This window comes from Dasypus novemcinctus, chromosome X, assembly GCF_030445035.2.
Source record: "Dasypus novemcinctus isolate mDasNov1 chromosome X, mDasNov1.1.hap2, whole genome shotgun sequence".
Lineage (NCBI taxonomy): Eukaryota > Metazoa > Chordata > Mammalia > Cingulata > Dasypodidae > Dasypus > Dasypus novemcinctus.
Genome location: NC_080704.1, coordinates 105,962,536 through 105,988,930, shown reverse-complemented (window position 1 = coordinate 105,988,930; position 26,395 = coordinate 105,962,536). Strand labels below are relative to the sequence as shown.

The 26,395-nt window shown below is 38.5% G+C and overlaps 1 protein-coding gene across 7 annotated transcripts in view; it reads left to right on the top strand.

Annotated features, from left to right (window-relative positions):
• Nucleotides 1–26,395, top strand: part of SYTL4 (synaptotagmin like 4) — an 85,364-nt gene that overhangs the window by 16,740 nt on the left and 42,229 nt on the right. For 3 of the 7 annotated variants that reach the window (XM_058291662.2, XM_058291658.2, XM_058291657.2), the window contains 6 exons: nucleotides 7,401–7,613; nucleotides 8,501–8,531; nucleotides 24,664–24,837; nucleotides 25,092–25,307; nucleotides 25,444–25,553; nucleotides 25,816–25,918. In XM_058291662.2, the coding sequence (XP_058147645.1) occupies nucleotides 24,728–24,837; nucleotides 25,092–25,307; nucleotides 25,444–25,553; nucleotides 25,816–25,918 (539 nt within the window). In that variant the 5' untranslated portion in view covers nucleotides 7,401–7,613; nucleotides 8,501–8,531; nucleotides 24,664–24,727. The remainder of the gene's footprint in view (nucleotides 1–7,400; nucleotides 7,614–8,500; nucleotides 8,532–24,663; nucleotides 24,838–25,091; nucleotides 25,308–25,443; nucleotides 25,554–25,815; nucleotides 25,919–26,395) is intronic. The other 4 variants (XM_058291664.2, XM_058291660.2, XM_071212998.1 and 1 more) reach the window with 3 other exon arrangements.

The following is a 26,395-nucleotide window of genomic DNA, read 5'->3' as shown; positions in this document are numbered from 1 at the left end:
GGGGCGGGGTGAGTGGACATTTTCTAGGAGTGCTAGGGCAGCAATGGTTTGAGTTGCCGACTGGAGTTCGGCGAGTAAATCAGCGGCCAGCTGCCGCTCTTGATTAAAGGTTTCTTTAAAGTTATTGGCGTGTAGCCGGAGATTTTTTGTTATCTTTTCTAAAGCGTGGAATTGAGGCAGAGACGTGGCTGAATAAAAAGGAGGATACGGATCGGGAAAATTAGGATTATAGGGGGGTGGCCGAAATGGGGGAAGGGAATTGGTCTCGAACATGGAAGGGATTTTAGCTTTTGGTTTCGTCTCTGGGTTTTCAAAAAGAGGGGAGGTTTTAGCCTCTGGTTCGATTTCAGCTTGATCAGGCGATAGACTAGCTTGACTGGTTGGGGTATTTGGCCTACTTTCGTTGGGGTTTTTGTTAAGGGGGCTTTCAGGCATATTAATTATTACTGAGCTGCATGCTGAAGCGGGACGAGAGTGCTCCTTCAAAGCTTCCTCTCCCTTTTTGCAAAGTTCTTGAATGTCTGGAGCAGAAAAATGGACTTTTAGGGTTTCAGAAATAAGACTCCAGTAAGAAAAGGCAGTAACTGGGACTTTTTCCAGCCCAAAAGTTTTGTAATAGTCTTGTAGGCAGTCTCTGACCCTTTTCCAACACTTATGATCTATAGTACCTTCTAGAGGGAACCAAGGGCAGGTTTTTAACAAAAATTCAAAAAAGTGTGTGAGATCCTTTTTCTTAACTCTAGTTCCTTGTGCCTTGAGTGCCTCTTCCAATTGTTTCATATATAAACTATGTTGGGAAGTTCCTTGTCCCATGATGGGGGAGGGGGGAGCCTACCTTTTTTCTTTTTTCTTTTTTCTTTTTATCTTTCTTTCTTCTTTTCGCTGACACTGGGTGATTTCTCAATGGATCTGTCTCACGAGTGAGTCCCTCGTGGTGATCTCGGGTGATGGATCTGTCTCACGAGTGAGTTCCCTCGTGGTGATCCCGGGTGCGGTGAGTGAGAGCGCTCTCTTCTTTAGTGCAGCGTTCTATCCCTCAGAGGTTTCGTGCCCCATGTTGGGCGCCAGTTTGTCCCGGCCAGCGGGATGATCAACGGGAGCTCCGGATCCTAGGAGGAAAAGAATGGTATGGGACAAGAGAGACACAAGGAACGACAGCAAGACAGTATTCTGATCAAGCTGCAAAACTTTATTGAGGGGACTGAGCATATATACTCTAGGGAGGAGGGGAGGTGGTGGGTAAGGATAGGTGGCGGTCTGGGATTGGCCGCTGCTGTTGCTAGGGCGGGAGGCAGATTTGATGTAAGAACTTTTGGCGGGAACTGGTTCTGTAAAGAAGGGGGAAGAGTGACCTAAGCTATTGTTGTATCAGCTCGGGCGGCCATGTTACCGGCATTGCTGAAAGGTAGATTCTATGCATGCTGCCTTAATCGCCCACAACACATATACAATTCAGTTTAAGTTCAACTACAGGCTATTTGATTGTGTTTAAGGTTCTATGACCATAGCTAGATCACAACATCCTTAAAATTAAAAGAGAGATCAAATACATGAAATCACTGTTATGTGTGAACATGGGCTGGATTAGTCATGAACCATTATGCTTTCTTGTTTAAGGGGACTATGTGGGTGATTTTTAGGTGATGTGGCCTGTGAGAAAGAATCACAGGGCAGCTAGAGTTCAGTTTTGAAATCCCCATCATCTGTGACTCTGGCAGGAGAAGAGGGTCTTCCTCTTGGCAGTGCTGGTTTATCAAAGTTTGTTGACTAAGGAGAGATAATGGTGTTGTTAAACATGGTGATGAGGCCTATTGAAAAATAACAATGTGTTGACCCCCACTAGACTTTGTAAAAATGTTTTATGCATACAAATGACTTGAATTTTAAAACATTCCAGTTTTTTAGTTGGGGTTTAGATGTTTTTAAACTTTGTGGCTGTTAAGGAAAGGGATTTTGGTAGAGAAGAGATTGAACTGGCCTCCTCCCTTTCAACCTTATGGGGCTCATGTGAGAGGAAGTTTTAAGGATGGATCTTGAAGGCTGGAAAGCTAAATGTGATTTGTCTTAATATATGCATTTCCCCTGCTGCCAAGTGGGGTGTTTCGATAAATGGTCTTGTTGTTTTGCGGTTACACTTACTTCCATATACCATATTTATGGACATATGCCCTCTAGGATTGGTGGTAGGTTTAAGGTGCCTGGAATTGCTGAGAAACAGGGAAAAAAAAGTGCGAAAGATCATGAAAATAAGACCATATTTCTATATATCCAAAAAACTACTTTTTGGGGAGAAATGTATATATTAAGATATCCAGCTCCCCTCTGTGACATATTTTAGAGAAGTATATATTATTTTAAGTGGGAAGATCTTCAGATCATTTGTGAACTGAATTTGATGGTATTGAAAGGTATAATGATTCATTATGAAGAAAATTTCATCCACATATTATTCTAAGAGTTAGCAAAATAGATTATACTTTAGTTATCTCCTCATATGCTTCTACAATCACTTAGAAAGGATGCCCTAGATAGGTCTGATAGGTCCTTTCCCTTGTGCAGAGTTCCTAAGTCTGTTACATATGATTGTCTGGGGAAGTGAGGGAACTGAGAAAAGTAAGCTGGACTAAGGGCCTTTCAAACATTAACCTTGTTATTAACGAAGGTTTTATTTTTTTATGCTTCAAATTTCTTGAGGGTAAGATATTTGCTCTTCAAAGTTTTACTATGTATGAAGAAATAGTATTGGAATATGAAGAGCCAGAACAGCATGGTGTTTAAGAACTCAGACTCTGGAACGAACCAGACTGCATTGATTCAAAACTAGTTTGTCCTTTATAGGGTGTGTGACCTTGGCCAAGTTATTTGCTTAATTTGTGCTTCACATAGTGTGGTTGTGAGGACTCAATGGCTCTGTGTATCTAATGTACTTAGAAAAGTGCTGTGGCACATGGTAAGCATTATAGAAGTGTTAGCTGCTATCATCATCTCTGTGAGTTGGTGGATATTTTATTTGATTTTAATTTTTAAAAAAATTTATTTATCCACCTTCCCTCCCCCCCCCCCCCTGCTGTTTTTGCTTGTCTGTATCCATTTGCTGTGTGATCTTCTGTATCTATTTCTCTTTCTCGTTTTCTCATTTTTTACCCTCTAGAATTCACCAGGATTCAATCCTGGGGACCTCTCATGTGGAGAGAGTTTCTCTGTTAGCTGTGCCACCTCCGTTCCTGGTTTCTGCTGTGCTTCACCTTGACTCTCCCCTTCGTCTCTTTTTTGTTGTGTCATCATCTTGCTGTGTGACTCACTTGTGTGGGCACTGGCTCACCTTGTGGACACTCAGGTTGCTGGCACAGGCGCTCAGCTTGCCATGCAGGCACTGGCTTGCTGTGCAGGCACTCAGTTCACCATGTGGGCACTGGCTTGCCGTGCAGGCATACTTTCTCTTCTTCTTTTTCACCAGGAGGCCCCAGGGATTGAACACAGGTCCTCCCATATGGTAGGTGGAAGCCCTATCACTTGAGCCATATCTGTTTCCCATTATTTTTTATTTTTTAAATTATTTTTTTTTATTTTTAAAGAAGATTTTAATCACATAAATGTTAAGGAATTTCCTTATGACCCACTCCCTCCCCGCACCCACTTTCCCACATCAATAATATGCCTCATTAGTGTGGTATACTTGTTACAATTGATGAACCCATATTGAAGCATTGCTACTAACCATGGATTACAGTTTACACTAAAGTTTACACTCTGTCCCACACAATTTTGTAGCTTATGACAAAATATACAATGGCCTATATCCATCACTGCAGTATCATGCAGGACAACTCCAATGTCCCCAAAATACCCCCATATTACACCTATTTTACCTGTCCCATCCCTTAGAACCTCTGGTAGCCACTGCCTTTATATCAATGATAAGATTTCTTTCATTGCTAGAATAGTAATAAGTCTATAGTAGAATAATAAGTCTATTTTAGTTCATTGTTCATTCCCCAGTCTTGAGAATTTTAAGATGGTGATTCTCACTCTGCTTCTAATTGAGAGGGAGCGTAGATCCCAGTTGGTGGACTTTTTTTTTTAAGATTTATTTTATTTACCACCCCCCTCATTGTTTGTGTGCTCTCTGCTCGTTGTGTGCTCTATGTATTTGCTCATCTTCTTTTTTTAGGAAGCACTGGGAATGAACCTGAGACCTCCCATGTGGAAGGGAGGCACCCAATCACTTGAGCCACTTCTGCTCCCTGCTTGTTCTGTCTCTCATTGTGTTTCCTCATTGTGTCTCCTCACTGTATCATCCTACCACGTCCACTTGCCTGCCTCTTATGTCAGCTTGGTGTCTTGCTCATCTTCTTTAGGAAGCACTGGAACTGAACTTAAACTCTCCTGTGGTAGGGGGCACCCAACCTTTTGAGCCACATCTACTTCCCAGTTGGTGGCTATTTTAGAAGGAGCTAAAACCAAAAAACATCTCAGTACATGCAAACCCCTATTTTGAAAAAGATTGTAGAAGGCCAAAAGGACCTTAATGCAAAACAAAAATCAGAACTTTGTAAAATTGAGAGCTGGTTGCAAATTTCTCATTGTGTAAGGTAAATAAAAAACCTTGCCTGTCATAAAACTTTTGAGAATGGACCCCGGTCTTAGCTGCCTGTGAAGGTAGGCTGTGGAGCAGAGTTATCTGAGGCATAGATGTGCTCCATGGGTGGGCTTGCAGAGACCCAGATTCTAGCCAACCACTGAAAAGTCTCATTTGTCCTTTTGATTTGGAGCCTTGATTCTGACTCCTCCACTTTGCCCTACTCTTGTTCTTTTTTAATCCTATTTTAATTTATGCTGTTTTGTTATGTTTCATGTATCTTTGTAAGCCACTTTAAATCCTGTCTGGAACAGCGTATAAATAAATATCTCTTAAAGTGATCATATCTAATTACTAACATTTGCTTAATATTTATGCTTATCAGCCTACTTCCATGCAGATAGGTACTTTCTATCTGGACAAGAATACTGATTAGATTTCTCAAATTTCATAGTAAGATGTCAAAACAGCCATGTGCTCATATATTTTCCAAAGGATATGGTTAATAATAATTAAAACTAAACAGCTACCAATATTGGGTGCTTATTCTAGGCTAAGCACTATGTTAGGCCCTTATTCAGGATGTATACTCGAATCCTCACAGCCCTAGCTCTTTTTATCAATCATAAGTTTTACAATTGGGGAAACTGAGACTCACAGAGGTTAGATAACTTGCCCAAGAGCACACAACTTAAAAGTGGTAAAGCTGCAGTTTGAACCCAGACAGTCTGGTTCCAGATCCAGGTACTATGCTACATTATTCCATACATCATAACTCTGAGTCCTAGTAGAAGAGACTGTTCTGTGTTATAGAACATTCACCGGTCTGGCAGATTTTACCTCAGTGTTATATTTTTATTATGCCATTTTCTCTCCATCTCCTACCTCTGCCCTCTACTTTTGGCTATCATCATCTTACCCCTGGATTTATGTCACAGCCTCCTAACTGGTGGTCTTCCCTCAAATCCTTATTCTGTGTAGCTGTCAGAGTGATCTTGTAAGTCCTTGCCTTATCTAAAGCCCTTCAGTCAAAGGCTAATTGTTCATGTTTCTGAGCATAGCATATGCTCCCCACTCACCTCTTCCACATCTTCCCTTACAATTTACCATCCAGTATCACTGCACTGCTTACACATACATGTTGCTTTGTACCTCCATGCTTTTGTAAATCCTATACACTATGCCTCGAAAGCCCTCTTTCCCCTGGTTAACCAACTAGTACATATTATTTACAGTTCTGTACTTGTGCTACTGCTGATATCCTCTTTCTAGGCTCATTTCCTCAAGCTGGGTTAGGTGCCCCAACTTGGTATTCTTATAGTACCCTGTGCATATATTTCTTTGCTTACCAGGTTCTTTTATGATTATCTATCTACATATCTCCTTCTCTAGACTGGGAGCTCCTTGTGGGCAAGAACTATATTTTATTCTTTTATCCTTAGACAGCCAGCACAGTGTTTAGTACATACTTGATGTTCCTCACTGGTGAACATTTTGCAAACAAACAGAGCAGAATACAGAACTATAGGCCAGGGAAAGAAGTCACATTTGGAGGCCTGAAACACCCAGACATTCAGAGATAACTGTGAGGACAGACAGAGGGAGACCTTACAGAAGAATTTTTGCAGACAGATAAATTTACATGATCTAATCTAGGAGCCAGAAGGGGCTTGGGTGGGGTGGAGGTGGCAGTCTGATCTAAGGGGAGCTTTGAAGGATCTGAGAAATCAGACTTAGCTTTGTTCACTTGAATCTACCCTGAGTTTATTTGAGCAACCTGGACTACTTGATACTAGATAGACACATTTTAAATAATAGGTTTATATTGTTTCTAAGAGGGACAGCATCCTAAAATTGAAAGGAGGGTTTATACAATAACCAACACTGTATCCCAAATTAAATATTTTATTGACTGTAAGCAATGCTGCATACTCATTCAGATGTTATCAGTTGGTATCTGTGGGCATAAGTGACTAGATCCAAACAAGAGATGAAGGCAAGACCTGCAACCCTGGATGCTTTCCTTTATACATGTAGTCCTTTTTCCTTTAAGTTCTTATAGACTCTTCACATACCGTGGATTTGGCCTCATTTTCCCAAGCTTTAAAATTCACCCTCTGTCACTTTTAGATGATCAAATAATGATTTTTTTTCCTAATCAGTGCTGGATTTTGCTAGCCTTTAGAGCTATGCTTTCCTCATGTTTTAGAAACACACATATAATAGATGTTAATTCTGACAGTGCTTTGTATTGGTCTGTTTCAGATATCATAATTGCCTTGGTCACAGTTAGCTAACAGAGTCCACTTTGGAATGCCCTATGGTAGCACAAATCCTTATTAATTATACTGTACTCCTTGCATCAGGGCACTTGTGTTACAGTCATAAGAATGATTTTTTCCTTAATTAACATACCTCATATTTATATGCGTGCAGAATCATAATAACATATGATGATCTGCAGGAGTGGTTTACTCTGATTCTTCTTTAAGCAAAGGTTTTCCCAACTTTTTTGATCACTCACCCTTACCACTAAAACATTTTGATAACCCCTAAAAATATATAATTATATAAAAATTATATATATTTATTACTGCAATAATCTATATTATAAAACAGTCAAAAATAGAAATAAAGGGTGAGAGATGAAATGAGCACTGCTTAAAATTAATTTCAATATTTATTAATGGTACAATGACCTTTGTTCTCATTTTGATGAGAGCAGTGACATTAAATATGTTTCTAAAATTTTTATTTTTTTAATTTATTTTTACCCTCCCCACATTGTTTTGTTCTCACTGTCTGCTCATCTTCTTTTTAGGAGGCACCAGGAACCAGGACCTCCCTTGTGGGAAGGAGGCATCCAATTACTTGAGCCACCTTGGCTCCCTGCTTGTTGTGTATCTCACTGTGTTTCCTCATGGTGTTTTCATCTTGTTGCATCAGCTCGCCACATCAGCCCATCTCGTCAGTTTGCTGTCTTGCCTGTCATCTTTAGGAGGCACTGGGAACCAAACCTGGGTCCTCCTGTGTGGTAGGTGGTTGCCTAAGAGCTTGTACCACATCCGCTTCCTTAAATATGTTTTATTAAAAAAAAAAGATATTGGGAAGTGCCTGCAGCTCAGTGGTTGAGTGCCTGCTTCCCATGTACAAGGTACTGTGTTCAATCCCCAGTTACCTCCTAAAAAAATAGATATTGGTTTATGCTACAGCTACTAGAAGGTCTGATTCTAAGCTCTGTTCTTTTCTATACTTGATTTTAATGACTGACATAGCTGAAAAATACACATCAGAAGACATATAAGTCTAAAAATAAAAGAAGTGCATTGTTTGCACTGACTAAATAGACTAAATAATGATACTCATATTACAGTTCTAGGCAGCACTTGTATAAATGTTTTGTTACTGTTCCACCTCCCCTGCTCTGAGGATGTGATCTTATGATATTTTTAACAAATTGTTCAAAAGTCACTTAAATTCTTCATTTGGAAAGAGAAAGTAAAATAAATCTTTTAGGCAGCAAAATTACATTATAATAGAAATATTTTCAAATCTACTCTGCAAAGTAGTATTTATTCTCTATTTTAGAAAACATCTTTGCTATAAAACAACATTTTAAAAAGTTTCAATTGATTGAAAACCTCTTAGTAGTACCTTACAGGTATTCCTGAATCACAAAATGATTATAAGAAGATTGTTTAGTTACATTTAATCTTAAAACATTTTAAAAACAATGTCATTGAGGTGTAATCAACATAGAATAAACTGTACATATTTCAATTATACTATTTGATAAAATTTGATGTATGTATGCACCCATGAAACCATCATCAGAATCAGGATAGTGAACATATCCATCACATCCAAAAGTTTTCTCATGCCTTTTTGTAATTCTTTTCTTCCTGACTCTCCCTGTACCAGGCTACCACCGATCTGTTTTCTGTCACTATAGGTAAGTTTGCATTTTCTATTTTTATGTAAATAAAACCATATGTATTTTTTTGTCTGACTTCTTTCAGTCAGCATAATTATTTTGAGATTCATTGGTGTTGTATTGTATTCCATTGTGTGGTTGTCCTAGTTTGTTTGTCCAGTCACCTTGATGGACGTTTAGGTTGTTTTCAATTTTTGGTTATTAGGAATAATGCTGCTATGAAATTTATGTGCTACTCTTTCTGTGGATAATATACACTTTCACTTTTCTTGGATAAATACTTCAAAGTAGAAAGGCTCAGTCATATGGGAAGTGTATGTTTAACTTTTTAAGAAACTACCAAGTTGTTTTCCCATGTCATCATACTATTTTACTTTCCTCTCAACAGTGTAGAATATTCCACTTGCTTCAAATCCTGGCCAACGCTTGGTACATTTAAAATTTTAGCCATTTTAATAAATGTGTAATGGTATCTCATTTTGTTTTAGTTTGCATTTTCTTAATGATTAATGGTGTTGAGCATCTTTTCATGAGCTTATTTGCTATTCATATATTTACTTCGGTGAAGTGTCTGTTCAAATCATTTGCCCTTTTTAAAATTGAATTATTTGTTTTTAAATTATAGAGATTTGAGATTTCTTTATATATATATATATATTCTGGATATAATTATCAGTTATATGATTTGCCAATATTTTCTCCCAGTATTATATGACTTGTCTTTTTTTTTTCTCATCTGTGTTTCAAAGAGCAGAAGTTTCAAATTTTGATGAAGCCTAATTTATCAAGTTCTTTTATGGATTATCTGTTAGGTGTCATATTTAACAAATCTCTACTTAACCCAACATCATAAATGTGTTTTCTCCTATGTTTACTTTTGTAAGTTTTAGGTTTTACAGCTCTCTTAGATACCCTATGCCATGTGCTCTAGCCACGAGGGTCTCCCTGGACTCTCCCTGCTTGTGCCTTTTCAACCCAAGGAATTCTCCAGGCCCTGTTTGGTTCTTCCTCCTCTCTGCACTATATTCTGACAAGACAAGACAGGATGCTGGGGAAAATCATAGAGTTCACCTCATTTGTCTCCCATCTCTTAGTGATCACAATCTTGCCTTGCCTGATATTCAGTGTTTCATCTATTTTGTCTGTTTATTTTGGTTGTTTCACGCAAAGTAGAAATTTGTTCTTTGTTACACCATATTGGTCGGAAGTGGAAGTCCACTAATATTTTATAAATTCCAAATTATGATCAATGATAATTTGCAACCCAGTTCCAATTCTGATCTTTCAAAAACATAGACACTATGTTTCATTTGACACAACTAAATCAGTTCTAAACAGTTTTGTTCGAAAGTACACAGAATCTGACACACAGCAGTGTAAATCTTCTCATATCACTAATCAATTTCTATGTAAAACATGATCATTTTCCTTAACAATAGCAATTTAATTCAGAGTTTCTGGGTTAAATTAATGTCTTTTGAAAGATTCTGGTCTACTGTTTCATGTTCAATGAGGCATAAATTTTACCATCTAGTGTTCTTGATTCAAACTGCAAAACGCTTTTATCATATCACTTTGGCGAGGTTTGACTAATAATCCAATAGAATCTATGTGTGAAACCCTCACATTATTAGTACTTTCAAGTTTAGAGGAATAACTTAATTTTGATTTCAAAGCTTTTTACCCTTGAACATGGGTCCATTTTTCTGAAATTCTCTGTCATCCCAAAGTTTGCCAGCCTAGTTCCTTACTTCAAAATAAAATGGGTGAAACTTTAAGTGGTGTCTAGAACAGTATAACTCTCAATCATCCGTGTTCTTTAAAAAGAAAATGAGGGAAACGGACTTGGCCCAGTGGTTAGGGCATCTGTCTGCCACATGGGAGGTCCGCGGTTCAAACCCGGGGCCTCCTTGACCCGTGTGGAGCTGGCCCATGCGCAGTGCTGATGCGTGCAAGGAGTGCTGCGCCATGCAGGGGTGTCCCCCGCGTAGGGGAGTCCCACGAGCAGGGAGTGCACCCGTAGGGAGAGCCGCCCAGCGAGAAAGAGGGTGCAGCCTGCCCAGGAATGGCACCGCCCACACTTCCCGTGCCGCTGACGATAACAGCAGCAGACAAAGAAACAAGACGCAGCGAATAGACACAGAGAACAGACAACGGGGCGGGGAATTAAATAAATAAATAAGTCTTTAAAAAAAGAAAAAAGAAAAAGAAAATGAGTGTCATTTCCCAAAACCCACTTAAGTCTTAATGCACAAAGGTACTTATACAAACAAAATAATAATGGCTAACACTTAACATTCTCTATGTTCACATTACCTTAAATACTTTATGTATTTTAACTCATTTAATCCTTATTAACAAGACCAAGAGAGAGGGTACAATTATTATCTGCATTTTACAAATGAGAAAATTAAAGAACTGAGAGGTTTAATATCTTGCCCAAGGTCACACATCTAGTCAATGGTAAGGTTAAGATTCAAATTTAGGCATTCTGGCTCCAGAGGCCATGCTCTTAACCACACCACCATACTGCCTCTGGAAAGCAAAAACACTTTTCTTTCAGCTCCATAACTACTCTTCAGTTTCTGTCACTTTAAATTTAAACATAAAAACAAATAGATTTCTGGGTGAGGATATTCAATAAACATTTATTGAACTCATGTGTCAGACACTATGCTAAGCTCCTGGGGGTATGAGGTTCAGATACAATGCCTGCCCTCAAGGAGGCCGTGTCTGGTAGAAGTTTCTAAATTGAACACAAGTATTACCATCTTCATGAACATATGTGGACTGCATGTTTCTGAGGGCTGTTATAACAAAGTACCACAAACTGGGTGGCTTGAAACAACAGAAATTCATTGTCTGGTAGTTCTGGAGGCTAGTGGTCTGAAATTAAGCTGTTGGTTGGGCCATGCTTCCTTTGAAGTCTGTAGGGAGAATCTGTTCCATGCCTCTCTCCTGGCTTCTGGCAGTAGCTGACTAGCAAACCTGGGTTTCCGTCTCTGCTCCAGCTGTCACATGGCATTTTTTCCCTGAACTCTGATTGTCTGTGTCCTTTTCTCCCATTTTTATAATGATACCAGTCATATTGGATTAGGGCCCACCCTAATTCAGTTTGTCCTTATTTTCCTAATAAAATCTTCAAAGACATTATTTACAAATAAGGTCACATTCATAGGACTGGGGTTTAGGACTTGAACTTGTCTTTTTGGGGTACAAAATTCAACTCATAACAAAGTGGGTACCAATGTTCCTAACAAATATAACACAGCAAAATTTGTTTTATTGATGGTCCAGTGCAGGAATTTTATCTGGTGCTTTTCTAATTCACACCAGTTACCATTGAGAACACTAACAATGATTTTTAGTATAAATTCTATTCTTATAAGGAATTCTCTATTTTTGATAATTGTTTTTTTTGTATGTGTGTGTGTGTACTGGTTTATTTTTTTAATTTTAAAAATTTAATTGCCATTTTTTTAAAGATACATAGATCACAAAATATATCACATTAAAAAATGTAAGCGGTTCCCATATGCCCCACACCCTGCCCCACACCTCCCACATCAACAACCTCTTTCATCATTGTGGCACATTCTTTGCATTTGGTGAATACATTTTGGAGCACTGCTGTACCACATGGATTATTGTATTCTAGGCCCTAAAATAGGTTAAACCTTCATTATTGAGCTCATTCATGAACTACAAATATAATCATACCAACAGATACATTCTCCACCCTCAAGGTCCTTTGATTCAGCAGTTCCTGTGTACTGAAAATTTGAGATATGAAAGGAAAAGGAATGTCATTATTGAGAACCTACTGTATGTCTTGCAATATGCTAGGTGACTTACTAGGTCACTCTGCTAGGTAACTTATTGTGCTAGGTAGTACTGTATTTAATTCTCTTAGTAACCTTTTGATCTTGGTATCACTATCTCTTTTTTACAGATGAGGAAACTGAGGCTCAGAGAGATTTATTAGCTTGTTCAAGATCATATAACTGATAAATGGAGAGCTACGATTTGAACTCAAGCCTGTTCATTATACAATGCTTCCTGCCAGTTTGGCCTAGTTGTTTTTGTTTTTGTTTTTTTCATTTAAAAAACTGGTCCTCAGAATTTAAAGGTAGTGGTGCTCCTGAGGGCTACAGAGACACCCAGGTCCTACAGTCATGACAGATGACTATGTAGTTCAGTGCCTTGCCAGTGGGACCTACTTTGGAATTTGTGTTCCTGAGTATGATGGAGTTGGACTCAGATGTGACCTCTCTATGCATGTCTCTTCTGTCACTTTTACTGAACCTGTGGTTGGTGCTGGGGTTAGTGTATGCTTAAGAGACTTGAATCTCTGGACTGTCTATGTACCAGCTGGGCCCTGAGCCTCAACAGAGTTGCATTACCTATTGTCTGGTTCATTGGACTTACCCAGGTCAGCTAACAGGGAGGTGAGGATGGTCAACCACCACACCGGGGAACTGAGAGTACCTACAACTCCAAGCAGGAGAATCGCATCCATCAGCCATGTGGGATCTAAGCCCCCTCTCGATTTAGAGATGGAGTGGACATCACATCCCAGGGTCCTCAGGATGGAAGAATAAAATATGGATTAGAATGGACTTAGTGGTATTCTGCTATAGAATTATTGTGACTCTAGCAATGGAAGAAATTGTATCATTGATGTGGAGACAGTGGGTGGCAGGAGTTGCTAAAGGCAGGGCGAGGGTAAAAGAGGTGATATTGGGGCATTTTGGGGACTTGGATTTATGCTCAATGATATTGCAGGGACAGATGCAGGACATTATATATCCTGCTATAACCCACTGAATGGGCTGGGGGAGAGAGTAAACTAAAATGTAAACTATAATCCTTGCTGTGTAGCAATGCTCTAAAATGTACTCATCAAATGCGATGAATGTACCACACTAATGAAAGAAGTCGTTGATGTGGGAGGAATGGGAGGTGTGGGAAGTGGCGTATATGGGAACCTCTTATATTTTTTTAATGTAACATTTTGTGTGATTTATGTACCTTTAAAAAAAAGATAAAAAAACACAACTGGTCCTCAGAGTTTAAAATAATTTGAGAGACTCCCTAGCCCTGCTCCTCCCTGAAAACTAAGTGGTATTAATGCTCATTTATTAATCTCTCCTAATTTATAATTGCTCAAATAATTTCCTCCTTGCTTTTACATGAATTTGCATTAAAATATTATCCTGAGGCTTGAGTAATAGTGTATATAACTTTCTAACTAAACAAGCCATCTTTTAAAAAATATTTTCCTGTGGACATGAGTTCCCCAAAGGAGCTATATTAAGATATTTCATCTGAATCTTGACACCTCAGGTCTTAACATGGACCAAATTGTCCATCAGAGCTCAGAGATAGTAATACCCAGATTTCTCCATCAAACCCTAATATCTGTCATTTGTGAGAATATTAAAGGTCACAGATTTTCTAACTTCAAATCTGGTTTTCTTATTGTAACTGTATTTGTGCCTCCATTATTTTTCTGAGTTCTGTTTTAAAAATGTGATGTGCCATTTATCACAAAAGGTATCACCTAGTTGACTGGATATGAAAGCATTATTTTCATTCTATATTTTCCTTTCTGAATTTCTGGCAAACTATCTTATGATAAGGATGGTAATGGTGATAGTGAAGCAGGTAGGAGGTATCTTCAAGATGTTAATTATAGAATTAATTCCAATTAGTTTCCTTCCTTGACCTATGGGCCCTTTAGAAGTGTCTTTTTAAATTTTTAAAAGTATTGGGATTAAAAACGATCTTTTAGAGTTTGTTGATATGGGAGGAGTGGGTGGCTGGGGTGTGGGGTATGTGGGAACCTCTTATATTTTTTAATGTAACATTTTTTTGTGATCTATGTATCTTTAAAAAAAGACAATTTAATAAAAAATAAAAAAATTAAAATCTTTCGTTATTGATTTCTTTAATTGCCTTGAGGTCAGAAAGCATGGTCTACTTGAGAATGATACTCTTTTAAATTTGCTGAGTCTTGCATTATTGCTTAGTACATGGTCAGTTTTTGGTTAAGTGTTCCATAGGTGTTTGAAAAGAATGTGATTCTCTAATTGGGTATAGAATTCTTCATTTGCCCATTAAATCAAGTTTATTATATTGTTCAACTTGTCTACATATTTACTAATTTTTATCTGCTTCTATCAATATGTGAGACAGCAGATTTTTCAATTTCTCTTTTGTTCTGTTTAATCTCCCATGATATATTTTGAAGGTATTTTATTAGTGCATACAGGTTTATTACCTCTCTGTAGTGATCTTCCCTATCATTCATAATGCTTTTATTGTATTGAAGTTTTATTTTTCAGATATTGATATAGCTACCTCAACTTTCTCTTTAACTTTTTATTTTGAAATACTTTCAGATTTACAGAATAGTTATAAGAAAAAATGCGAAGACTATACAGAGAACTCCAACATATCTCTAACCCTGCCCCCCAGCACCCAGATCCATCAATTTTAACATTTTGCCATATTTGCTTTATCATTCTATCTATCCATCTCTATCTTTCTGTCAATCCATTTTCTAAACACTTGAGTGTAGATTGTATACATCGTGCTCTTTGAACACTTGATACTGTCATGCATATTTCTTATGAACACAGATATTCACTTGTATAACTGTCCTAAGTGCAGTTACCAGGGTCAAACTTTAGCCTATAGTCTATATTCTAGTTCTCTCATATGTCCAGTAATGTCCCTTTGAGCCTTTTCCCCTCCCTTGCTAGATCCCATTCAAGATCATGTATTGCATTTAATTGTTATTGTCTTTAATTGCTCTTTATTTGTTTTAATCACGAGAACATATATACAGCATAACCTTTTCCATCTCAACCACTCCCAAACATACCATTCAATGAGATTAATCACATTCATAGTATTGCAGTTGGTATGCTAACTACCTCCCATTCCAAAAACTTTCGATCTCCACAAACAGAAACCCTACACTCATTATGCGTTAACTCCCCATTCTCCCCACTCCCTGCCCTTGGTTACTTGTACTCTAATTTCTGTCTCTATGAGCTTGCATATTCTCCAATATTTTCTTTGTACTTACCATTGGGCTTAAATTTAGCATCCTACATCTATAATAATCTCATTTGCTCTTATTAACTTCAGCAATATACATCAAAAATGTTCCTTTACCTCTCCATCCCCACCTTTATGTAGTTCATGTCACATATTACATGTTTATATATTGAGTCCAAAACTATTCATTTATCATTACATTTTATGCCCTTGCATTTTAGATACTGTAGGAAGTAAAAAGTAGAGTTACAAACCAAAAATACAGTAGTACTGGCATTTATATTTATCCCCGCCATTACCCTCACCAGATTCATACAACTTTGATTTATTATCTAGTATCCTTTCCTTTCAACCTGCATAACTCTCTTTAGCATCTCTCATAGAGCTAGTCTAGTGGTGACAATCTCCCTTACCTGTGAATGTCTTAATCACACCCTCATTTTTGAAAGAAAGTTTTGTCAGATATAGAATTCTTTGGTTTGTAATTTTTTGCTTTCAACTTTAAATATGTCATCCTACTACATTCTTGCATCCATGGTTTCCAATGAGAAATTGTCACTTAATCTTACTGTGGCATCATTGTACATGGCATGTTGCTTCTCTCTTGTGGCTTACAGATTTCTCTCCTTAATTTTGTTTTTTGACAGTTTGATTATAATATGTTATGGCATGGGTCTATTCGTGTTTATCCTGTTTGGAGTTTGTTGAGCATTTGGATGTGTATATTTGTGTCTTTCATTAAATTTGGGAAGTTTTCACCCATTATTTCTTTGAGTATTTGCTTTGCCCCTTTTCTTCAGCGTGTGTATTGGTTGCCTGATGGTGTACAACAGGTTCCTCAGGCTCTGTTAACTTTGCTTCATTCTTTCTTCTTTCTGCTTCTCAGACTGAAAGACTTCAATTGTCTTATATTCAGGTTCCTTGATTCTTTTTTCTGACAGCTCCAGTCTGCTGTTCAACACCTCAGGGGATTTTTAATTTCTGTTATTGTGTTTTTCAGCTCTCTTTGGTTCCTTTGCATAATTTCTGTCTTTCTGTTGATACTTGTTTTGTGTTTGCTATCATTTTCCTGATTTCTTTTTAGTTCTTTGCCCACCTTTTCCTTTATAGCTCTTTGAGCATATATAGGACTATTTTATTTTAAGTCTTGGTCTGGTCTGTCCCGGGTCTGCTCCTCCTGATTTGATGGTTCCTAATGCTTTAATCTTTTCCTTTGCCTTGGCCATAACTTCCTGTTTCTTTGTATATTTTGGGCCTTTTTTTGAAAAAACTGGACATTTTGATATTTTAATGTGTTATCATCAGATTTTAGACTCTGAGGTATCTGTTCCTTATGTTTCTATCCAGCTGGTGTGTGACAGGCTTCCTTGAATGCCAGGATCCAATGAAAAGTAAAGAAGGAAAAAAGACAATACCTCTCCCAGTCTTTGCAGATTGACCTATGCAAGTGCTCTCCTTCAGGGCTTTTTCATATAATGAGTTTAGAGAACAGCTCCAGGCCAATGCATAGGGGCCTCCTTGATCCTTTCTGCACATGTGTCTTGTCTTGACTATATATAGATGGCTCTGGGAATTCCCCCATTTACACAATTCCCAGTGTCCCCTCTTCCCTAAGAAATAGATTCCTCATGGTCCCGGGCACTACACTCTATATCCTACAGCTAGCAATCCCTTGCTCCAGGTAACATGAATTGACTGCTCTCTCTCAGCAGTCTCTAGAAGAGCACAGCAAACTGCCTTCTACATGTTGGGTTAATTCTGGAACAGCAAATTTCTTAGGCCACAACAAGACTGATTTGGGCCAGACATGCTCCCAGTATGTGCATGAGCATCACTCTGCTCCCTCTGGATCTGGAACCAGGAATCTGCACTGGGAACACAGGCCAGCTCTGTGCTATACATTGAGGTGGGGGATGGGCAAGATAGGGGACTAGGAGGGCCTATTTCTTTTAAGTAGCTTTTCCTTGATTTTACATTTGCCCTATTACTGCAGTCCTTTAACTGCTTTCTGGATTTTTGAGAAGGATTTTTCTGCCATTTCTTGCTGCTTGTTGAAAGTGTCCATGGGGGACAGCCCTGAAGCATTTTATTCTGCCATTTTGGCCTTTGTTTTTATTTATCTACTCAGCTTCCACTCCTCCTCCTGGTACAATCACCTTCATTTTCTCTTGTGGATGCTCACTCTTCATTGAGCCCATTCTTGGAGAGTCTTTTAACTGAGGTGCCTTGCTCTCTGGCCAAGCATCTAGTAGGTCAACCCAACTCTCCTTCATCCAAGCTTCAAAATATATACATATTCAGACCACTTATTACCACCTGCATTTTGACCAGACTCTCAACTTTCTTTTGGTTCGCATTTACCCGGTGTATCTTTTTTTTTTATTTGTTTCTCTCCCCCCACCCTGTTGTCTGCTCTCTGTATCCATTCACTGTGTGTTCTTCTGTGTTCTCTTGGATTCTTGTCAGTGGCACCGGGAATCTGTGTCTCTTTTTGTTGTGCCATCTTGCTGTGTCAGCTCTCCATGTGTGTGGTGTCACACCTGGGCAGGCTACACTTTCTTTCATGCTGGGTGGCTCTCCTTACTGGGTGCACTCCTTGTGCGTGGGGCTCCCCTACATGGGGGACACCCCTACATGTTAGGGCACTCCTTGTGTGCATCAGCACTGCAAGTGGGCCAGCTCACCATACAGGTCAGCTGACCTCGAACCCTGGACCTCCCATGTGGTAGGCGGATGCTCTATCCATTGAGCCAAATCTGCTTCCTGCCAGTATATCTTTTTTCATCTTCCTTTTGATCTTTTCTTGTCCTTATGTTATTTTTTTAATCCCTGCCCCCCTTACAACTTTTTTTGCATGCTGTCTGCTCTCTGTGTCCCTTTGCTGTGTTCTTCTGTGTCTGTATTTATTTTTTATTTATTTCCCCTCCCCCCTTGCAGCTTGCTTGCTGTCTGCTCTCTGTGTCTGTCACTGTACAATTCTGTATTTTTTTGTTTTTGTTTTTTGCTTGTCTCCCATTTTGTTGTATCACCTTGCTGAGTTGGCTCTCCATGGCGCTTGCAGGCCGGGCAGCACTCTGAGTCACTTGTGGGCTGGGCGGCTCTCCGCAGCGTGCAGGCACGCCTTCCTTCACAGAGAGGCCCTGGGATGCAAACCCCGGGCCTCCCATATGGTAGATGGGAGCCCAACTGATTGAGCCACAGCCACATCCCTGTTCTTATGTTTTTGATTTAGCTCTTGTAAATGGTACATAGCTGAACTTTTTATTTTATCCAATCTGTTAATCTGTATTTTAACTGATGACTTTTGCTCACATATGGGTTTTGTGTTTATTGGTACATTGTAGCTTGTTTTTGCCATCTTACATTTGGTCCACTTTTTCTATGCTTTTCTTTTACTTCTTCCCTTTTTTTCCTTTGCCTTTTATGTTTTTTGCTTATTCCATTTTCTTCTCCCCACTATTGATTCTCTAAGATCCATCTCATATGAGTTAGCTGGTAACAGGGTTAATGTGGGAAAAAGCAGCAACCCATGGCCAAAGTTGGGACTGGGTATGGGTGGGATATGGCTTTTCTGAATGGAGTCAGATTGGCAAGTGGTATGGAGGGAGGCTAGGACCTGATGGAGGTCATGGCTGATGGACTTTTTTTTTTCTGAAGTTGAGACAAGGATGTCTGATGGGACTAGAGAGAAGGGAAGTTGAGAGTGCGAGATAAATATAGGCTTAAAATAGAGTTTGAAAGGAATAGTAAGGGAACTGAACAAGTTTAAGTAAAAGGATGTATGGACAATAGTGAGGGCCCAGATGAGATTGGAAACCAGGAATTATGTAGGACTTGGATATAGGAGCACAGAGGATCGGCATTGATACAAGTTTGAGATTTTGAATGGCAGCTGTATCAGAGGGATAAAGGTACAAGGATAAAGTGTCTAGAGTGAGTGGTTCAAATATTGAGCCATTTGGAGTCCTGGCTGGGTAGGGAAGGACAACAGATAAGCAGGAGGCAAATGGGCCAAGAGAAAATGGAGGGCTCAAGAGACTGTGGTCTTGATGAAGTTGAAGAACAGGTATTGTGGGAGTGAGCTGTGGTGGGAAAGTGGGGATTCTTTGGATTTAAGATTTCAGAGGGGACTATTTCTGGCCAGTCAAATCCCATGAAAGAAAAATAAAGGGAAAATATACAGTATTAGCCATTCCATTTTCTTATGGTGCTATTTCCTTGGATTTGGATACTCATTCTCTGAGTTTTGATATTAATTGGTCCCTTTATTGTGCCAATGTGTCTTTTTCATCATAGAACTCTGTTGCCTGTCCATTGGCACCCATTTTCTAAGAAGTCTGGTTTTGTTCTTATTAACAGTGGACCTGTGCCATCCTTGATTTTTAGCTGCTAGAAAACTGATGGTACCTGTTTTACTCACAAGCTGCTGAATTTTTGGTCAGTGCCATAATCAAACACAGGAATTCATTTCAATGATGCTTTTGATTGTTCTGTTCAATATTACATAATTACTTTGGTCATGATCCTGCCTGGATGGAGCTTGTAGAACCCAGCTCTAGAATCATATTGAATCTTAGCAACCTCATTTACTTGATGGATTCTTGGGCAAGTTAACATAACCTCTCCTGAGTCATTATTTATAAAATAGGGATAATAATAGTATATCACTCTCAGAGTTGTTGTGAGGAACAAATTAGTTAATATTAAAGTACTTATTGCCTGGTATATAGTAAATTATCCATAAATGGAATTGTTGAGATGATGACAATGATGATGATCAACAATAATGGCAGCATATAAACCACTATGTGCCAACTATCGTGTTGGGTACTGGGCCAGATATTTAGAAGAGTATTGAAACCATCCTCTTCTCAAGGAGAATATGTACTGTACTTAGGGAGAAGAACTAAAAAATCTTCCTCAGGGCTGAAAAAAGGGCTTATGGAAGAAGCTTAGGTTCTTAAGAGTTCATTATCAAATAGGAAATAGCCAAGTCAAAAAATATTGAGGTTTTAGGAACTTGATTATCTTCACTGTGTTGTATATGCTTTCTATTGTCCTGTAGGTAATTAGTAAAACAATGTAAAGTGAAAAGGGCTAGTTATCTAGTTTCAGCAGAGAACCATGAAGATAGGTACCGTCTTCATTTCTTTTCTCATTCTATATATCTGCTCTATATTCAGATAGTTCCTTTCCTGAGCACACCCCTGTGTCTCTAACGACTTCCTGGGCTGAATTACCTAAATCTCCTATATGCAGCACAAACTCACTATGACTAAAATGACACTTTTTGCCTTGCTCCCAAATCTGTTTCTTCTGTTATAGGGCTACCACTAGCCTATCAGTTGTTTAGCCTAGACGTGTGACCTAGGCATTTTTAGACAATCTCATTTGACAACCATACATAATCAGTTGTGTCTGCAGAATGTTGTGATGAGAAAGAGCTGAAAATTGTCTGGGCAATTTCATTATCAGTTTCGTTATCAGTTACCAATATAATTTTGTACATTTACATTAAATATATAATATACACTTATGCATTATAAAAATGCATTATATACTTATATATTATACCAATGTATATGTGTATAAATACACTTTAAAATTCACTTTAAAAACAATCTATTGAAGTATATCATTCATACATGAACATACATAAGCAATACGTGTATAGTAAAAGTTGTAATCTTACAAAACAGACATGCATAACATCATATGAGCTCCCATACATCACCCCACCACAAATACCTTGCATTTTTGTGAAACATTTAAAATAAATTATGAAAGAGCATTTTCAAAAGTATTACTCCAAATTATATTCCATATCTTACATTTGGTATATTTGTCCCCCAACCCATGCTATTATTTTTTTGTTCATAAACCATACAGTTTTATCTAAAGTTTACAATCAGTGGCATTTGGTATAATCACCAAGTTGTGCATTCATCACTTCAATCAATATTAAAGAATTTTCATTACTCAAAAAAATCCAACAAAGACAAAGCAATATCATACCCATATGTTAGTGCTACTAATTACAAATCCTATGATGTGCTTTCACCATTGCTATTCATTTCCAAACATTTACAAACAAACCATTTCTTCACAGATTAAATATCAGCTTTCCATTTCCTAACCACTTTCTTTACTCTGGTGACTCTTACTCTGGTGACACTTTCTTTACTTCTTTATTCTAGCTATTAACTCCATAAGTTTTTTCAATATATTTAGTTCGTAATAGTTAAATCATACAATAATTGTCCTTATGTGCCTTGCTTGCTTCACTTGATATAATGTTCTCCAAGATCATCCATGTTATCATATGTTTCACAAGTTCATTTCTTCGTACAGCTGAATAATAATATATTGTGTGTATATATAACACAGTTTGTTTATCCATTTCTCACTTGATGGACACCTGGGTTGTTTCCATCTTTTGTCAATTGTGAATAGTATCACTATGAACATTGGTGTGCAGATATATGTTCCTGTCACAGTTCTCAGTTCTTCTGGGTATATACCTAGTAGTGGTATTGCTGGGTCACATGTTAGATCTATATCTAACTTTCTCAGGAACCACCAAACAGACTTTCACAGTGACTATACCATTCTACTTTCCACCAGCAGTGAATAAGTGTTCTTATCTCTCCACAGCCTCTCCAACACTAGTAGTTTTCTGTTTTGTTAATAGTGGCCATTCTAGTAGATGTGAAATAATATCTCATTGTAGTTTTGATTTCCATTTCCCTAATAACCAGTGATGCTGAGCATTTTTCATGTGTTTTTTTCATCATTTGTATTTCTTTATTATTTTTTTAAAGATTTATTTATTTATTTCTCTCCCCTCCCCCCCACCCCAGTTGTCTGTTCTCTGTGTCAGTTTGCTGTCTCCTCTTTCTCCGCTTCTGTTGTTGTCAGCGGCATGGGAATTGTGTTTCTTTTTGTTGCATCATCTTATGTGTCAGTTCTCTGTGTGTGCACCACCATTCCTAGACAGGCTGCACTTTCTTTCGAGCCGGCCGGCTCTCCTTTTGCACGTGGGCCTCCCCTATGCAGGGGACAACCCTGCATGGCAGGGCATTCCTTGCGCACATCAGCACTGCACATGGGCCAGCTCCACACGGGTCAAGGAGGCCCGGGGTTTGAATTGCAGACCTCCCATGTGGTAGACGGACGCCCTAACCACTGGGCCAAGTCCGCTGCCTGTATTTCTTCTTTAGAAAAAATACCTATTCAGATCTTTTGCCCACTTTAATTGGTTTGTCTTTTTATTGTTGAGTTGTAAGATCTCTTTATATATCATGGCTATATTAGACTCTTGTTGGATATATGATTTCCAAATATTTTCTCCCATTGAGTGCGCTGCCTTTTTACTCTCTTCACAAAGTCCTTTGAAATGCAGAAGTGTCTAATTTTGAGGAGGTCCCATTTATCTTTTTTTTTTCCTTTTGTTGCTTGTGCTTTGGGTGTAAAGTTTAAGAGACCCTCACCTACTACAAGGTCTTGCAGATGTTTCCCTACATTATCTTCTAAGAGTTTCATGGCCCTTGCTTTTATGTTTAGGTCTTTGATCCATTTTGAATTGATTCTTGTATAGGAAGTGAGATAGGGGTCCTTTTTCATTCTTTTGGTTATGGATATCCAGTTCTCCCAGCACCATTTATTGAAAAGACAAGCAGCAAATATTCTTATACATATACCCTTGCATGCATATTTGTGTGACTGTTTCTATTAGGTAGATACTTAGATGTGGTGTTGCTCAATTAAAGAGTATGCATATTTTTTTTTTCCAGTGAAAAGAGAATTTATTTTTGTTTGTATTTCAATAAAGTTCATAGAAAAACATTTCCCATCTGACACCTTAAAATTGACCATAAATGAGGAATATAAAAATTGATGACAAAGTCTTCTCACACCACATAAACAGATCGAAGGGAAAAAAATCACTTATTGATCATATCTATAGATGCCATATTTTAAAATTTGTTTGCTGCCACCAAATTGTCCTTCAATTTGTCCATCCATACTATAGCTAGAGTGCTATTTGCAAGATAATTTTGATATTGTGATTCCCAATATTACAAACAAAGGAATACCAAAGATGTTTGATGGATTTCTATTGTATATAGAATAAATTGAGAAATTCTCAATTTTATAAAAGAGTATTCGAGAGTTATATAATCTGGTCCAACATATCTTTCTTACCATTCTCTTCCACCAGGTACATACTCTGTTTTATAAGACAAAATTTAAATGCCCACTCTTCTGTAAAACCTTCCATGTGTACAACTAACTCTTTTCCCTCTATGTAAGATAGAATTATTTACTTCCTTCTCTAAGTTCCCATAGCACTTAATTTCTAATCCCTCTGATAGAATTTAGTACACTCTACTACATTTGTATGTTTGTCTCACCCCTGCTACTCTGTGAACTACATAAGGGCATAAACTGTGTCTTACTTAGCTCTGTATCCCCAGCACTTTACACAAAATGCCTGTCAGAGTGGGTGTACAACACATCTGTGAAATGGGCAAAGGTATTCTTGAGATAGTGTTAGCAGTAAGAACTCTGTGAGAGAGAGTAGGCGGTGGAAATTTTTAAGTGTGGCAAAAAGCAGACTGAATCCTGGGAGCATGGAAGTTGGTCAGGAATGGAGAAATGGGCTTACACTGGCAAGCATCCCCATGTGGTTTTCTCCACCACAGAGACCGGCAGCTTGATTATTTGGGTTAATAGCCTTGGGGCTTGAAAACATCTAAGAATTAAAAATTGGATGATTGAGGACTCTCTTGGTGGAGGGGTAATTTGAGTCAGCTGTTCTGTGTTTTCTCCAGACTACGATGGTTATGCTGAAAGAGCAGCCCTTTCCCAGAGTTATGAAAAACTTTTTCTTGAAAAATTAAAGCCTCTTTATTTTCAGGGCAGGATTCAGGTGAGAGTAGAAATGATAAACAGATCAGATATTTCTGCTTTGTCTCTTTAGCCAACCTTAAGGGGAAAGTAACTTACTGAAAGGTTCTAGGTCTATGGGCCTATTCTGGAGAAAATTATCTGTGTGACACTAGGTCTTATCTTATTTCAGGCAACTCTGGGCTCTCTTCTTGGCTGGCTGCTTTGAAGAAAGAGAAGAAAAGGTAGAATAAGCCATGTCGGAGACCCTTGATCTCTCTTTTCTATCTGAGATGGAAAGGGATTTGATTATCAATGTTCTACAGCGAGATGAAGAGCTCCGGAAAACAGATGAGAAAAGGATTAGGTAAGATTCCCACAGAAAACATGGGTTCCTAGGGCCTAGACCAGTGATATCTGGACTTTTCCTTATATGTCTCATCTGAGTTTCAGAAGAACTTGTGTATACAAGGTTTACAGCTCCTCAATGGATCAGACTGGGCTCTGAGTTTGTTGCTTTCACAGAATCAAATGGTCTTACTATATCTACCCCTCAATCCCTTTCCATCCAACCTATTCAGATCCCAAATGCCCTTGTGCTTCTCTCTTGGGTCTTGGCAGGCGACTGAAGAATGAATTGCTGGAGATAAAAAGGAAAGGGGCCAAGAGAGGCAGCCAACACTACAGTGATCGGACCTGTGCCCGGTGCCAGGAGAGCCTGGGCCGTTTGACGCCAAAAGCCAACACTTGTCGTGGCTGTAATCACCTGGTATGCCTGGACTGCTGCATCCAGGAAAGCAATGGTATCTGGAGGTGCAAGGTGTGCATGAAGGAAATGTGAGTGTCATCTGTGGGTAAGCAGAGAGAGGAAATGAGGCTCCAGCTGTGGTGAGGATTTCTCCCCTCTGCCTTTGTTGATTGAGTGATAAGAGCCATTCTTAATCCATCTGTCATTTTCTTTTATTCTTCCCAGAGAGCTGAAGAAGGCAACTGGAGACTGGTTTTATGACCAGAAAGTGAATCGCTTTGCTTACCGCACAGGCAGTGAGATAATCAGAATGTCCCTGCGCCGCAAACCTGCAGGTACTGGGCACAGCCTAGATATGTTCCCTGAGGTATTTAACCTCAGTGGTAGAGCCTCTGGTGTGGAATCTTAGAGTCTTCTTACTGGTGGTATCTTTGACTCCATGGGCTCAGCCAGTTTGTGGGGTATGTAAGAGGTTGTATTGCCATCCGTTCTGCAAGCATGGTATGTTTCAGGGGAGACTATTTGGGGTTCTTCCCTTTTTATCACCTTATCACACCCACACACCCTGCCCCACCATGCTTTATGTTTTTCTTGAAGTGAATAAAAGAGAGACAGTAGGACAGTCCCTCCTTCATCAGTCACAGATTGGTGATATCTGGCCAGGAAGAAAGATCCTTCAGGAGCAACATAAGGAGTCCAGGTAAGAACAAAGTAGTCATTTAAAGAAATGCTTCACATCCCTGTATTTCTTTTTTATTTTTTTCTGTTTATAAAATAATAAATGATCATGACTGGAAAATTTGGAAAGCATAGGAAAGAGTAAAGAGGGAGGTAAAATATTGTTCCTTACCCTACTACCCCCAGGCAATCATTGTTAACATTTTGGCCCATTTACTGTGTCTTCTATAAGAACAATTTGAAGAAAAATAAAAATAACACATACTTTTTACTAATAGTGATTTTTATTAAAATTTATTGTATTTTATTTTATTGATTATTAAAAATTTATTTAAAAGCAACAAATCACCCAACTTACTACTACCCCAATGTTCACATTATGAGAAAATTATTTCAGATATCTTCTCTGTACATATTCAGATAGAGGAGTGGGTAGATGGAGAGACTGTAAAACTTTATAATATTGGATTATGCTATATTAAATTAGATGCATTCTGTT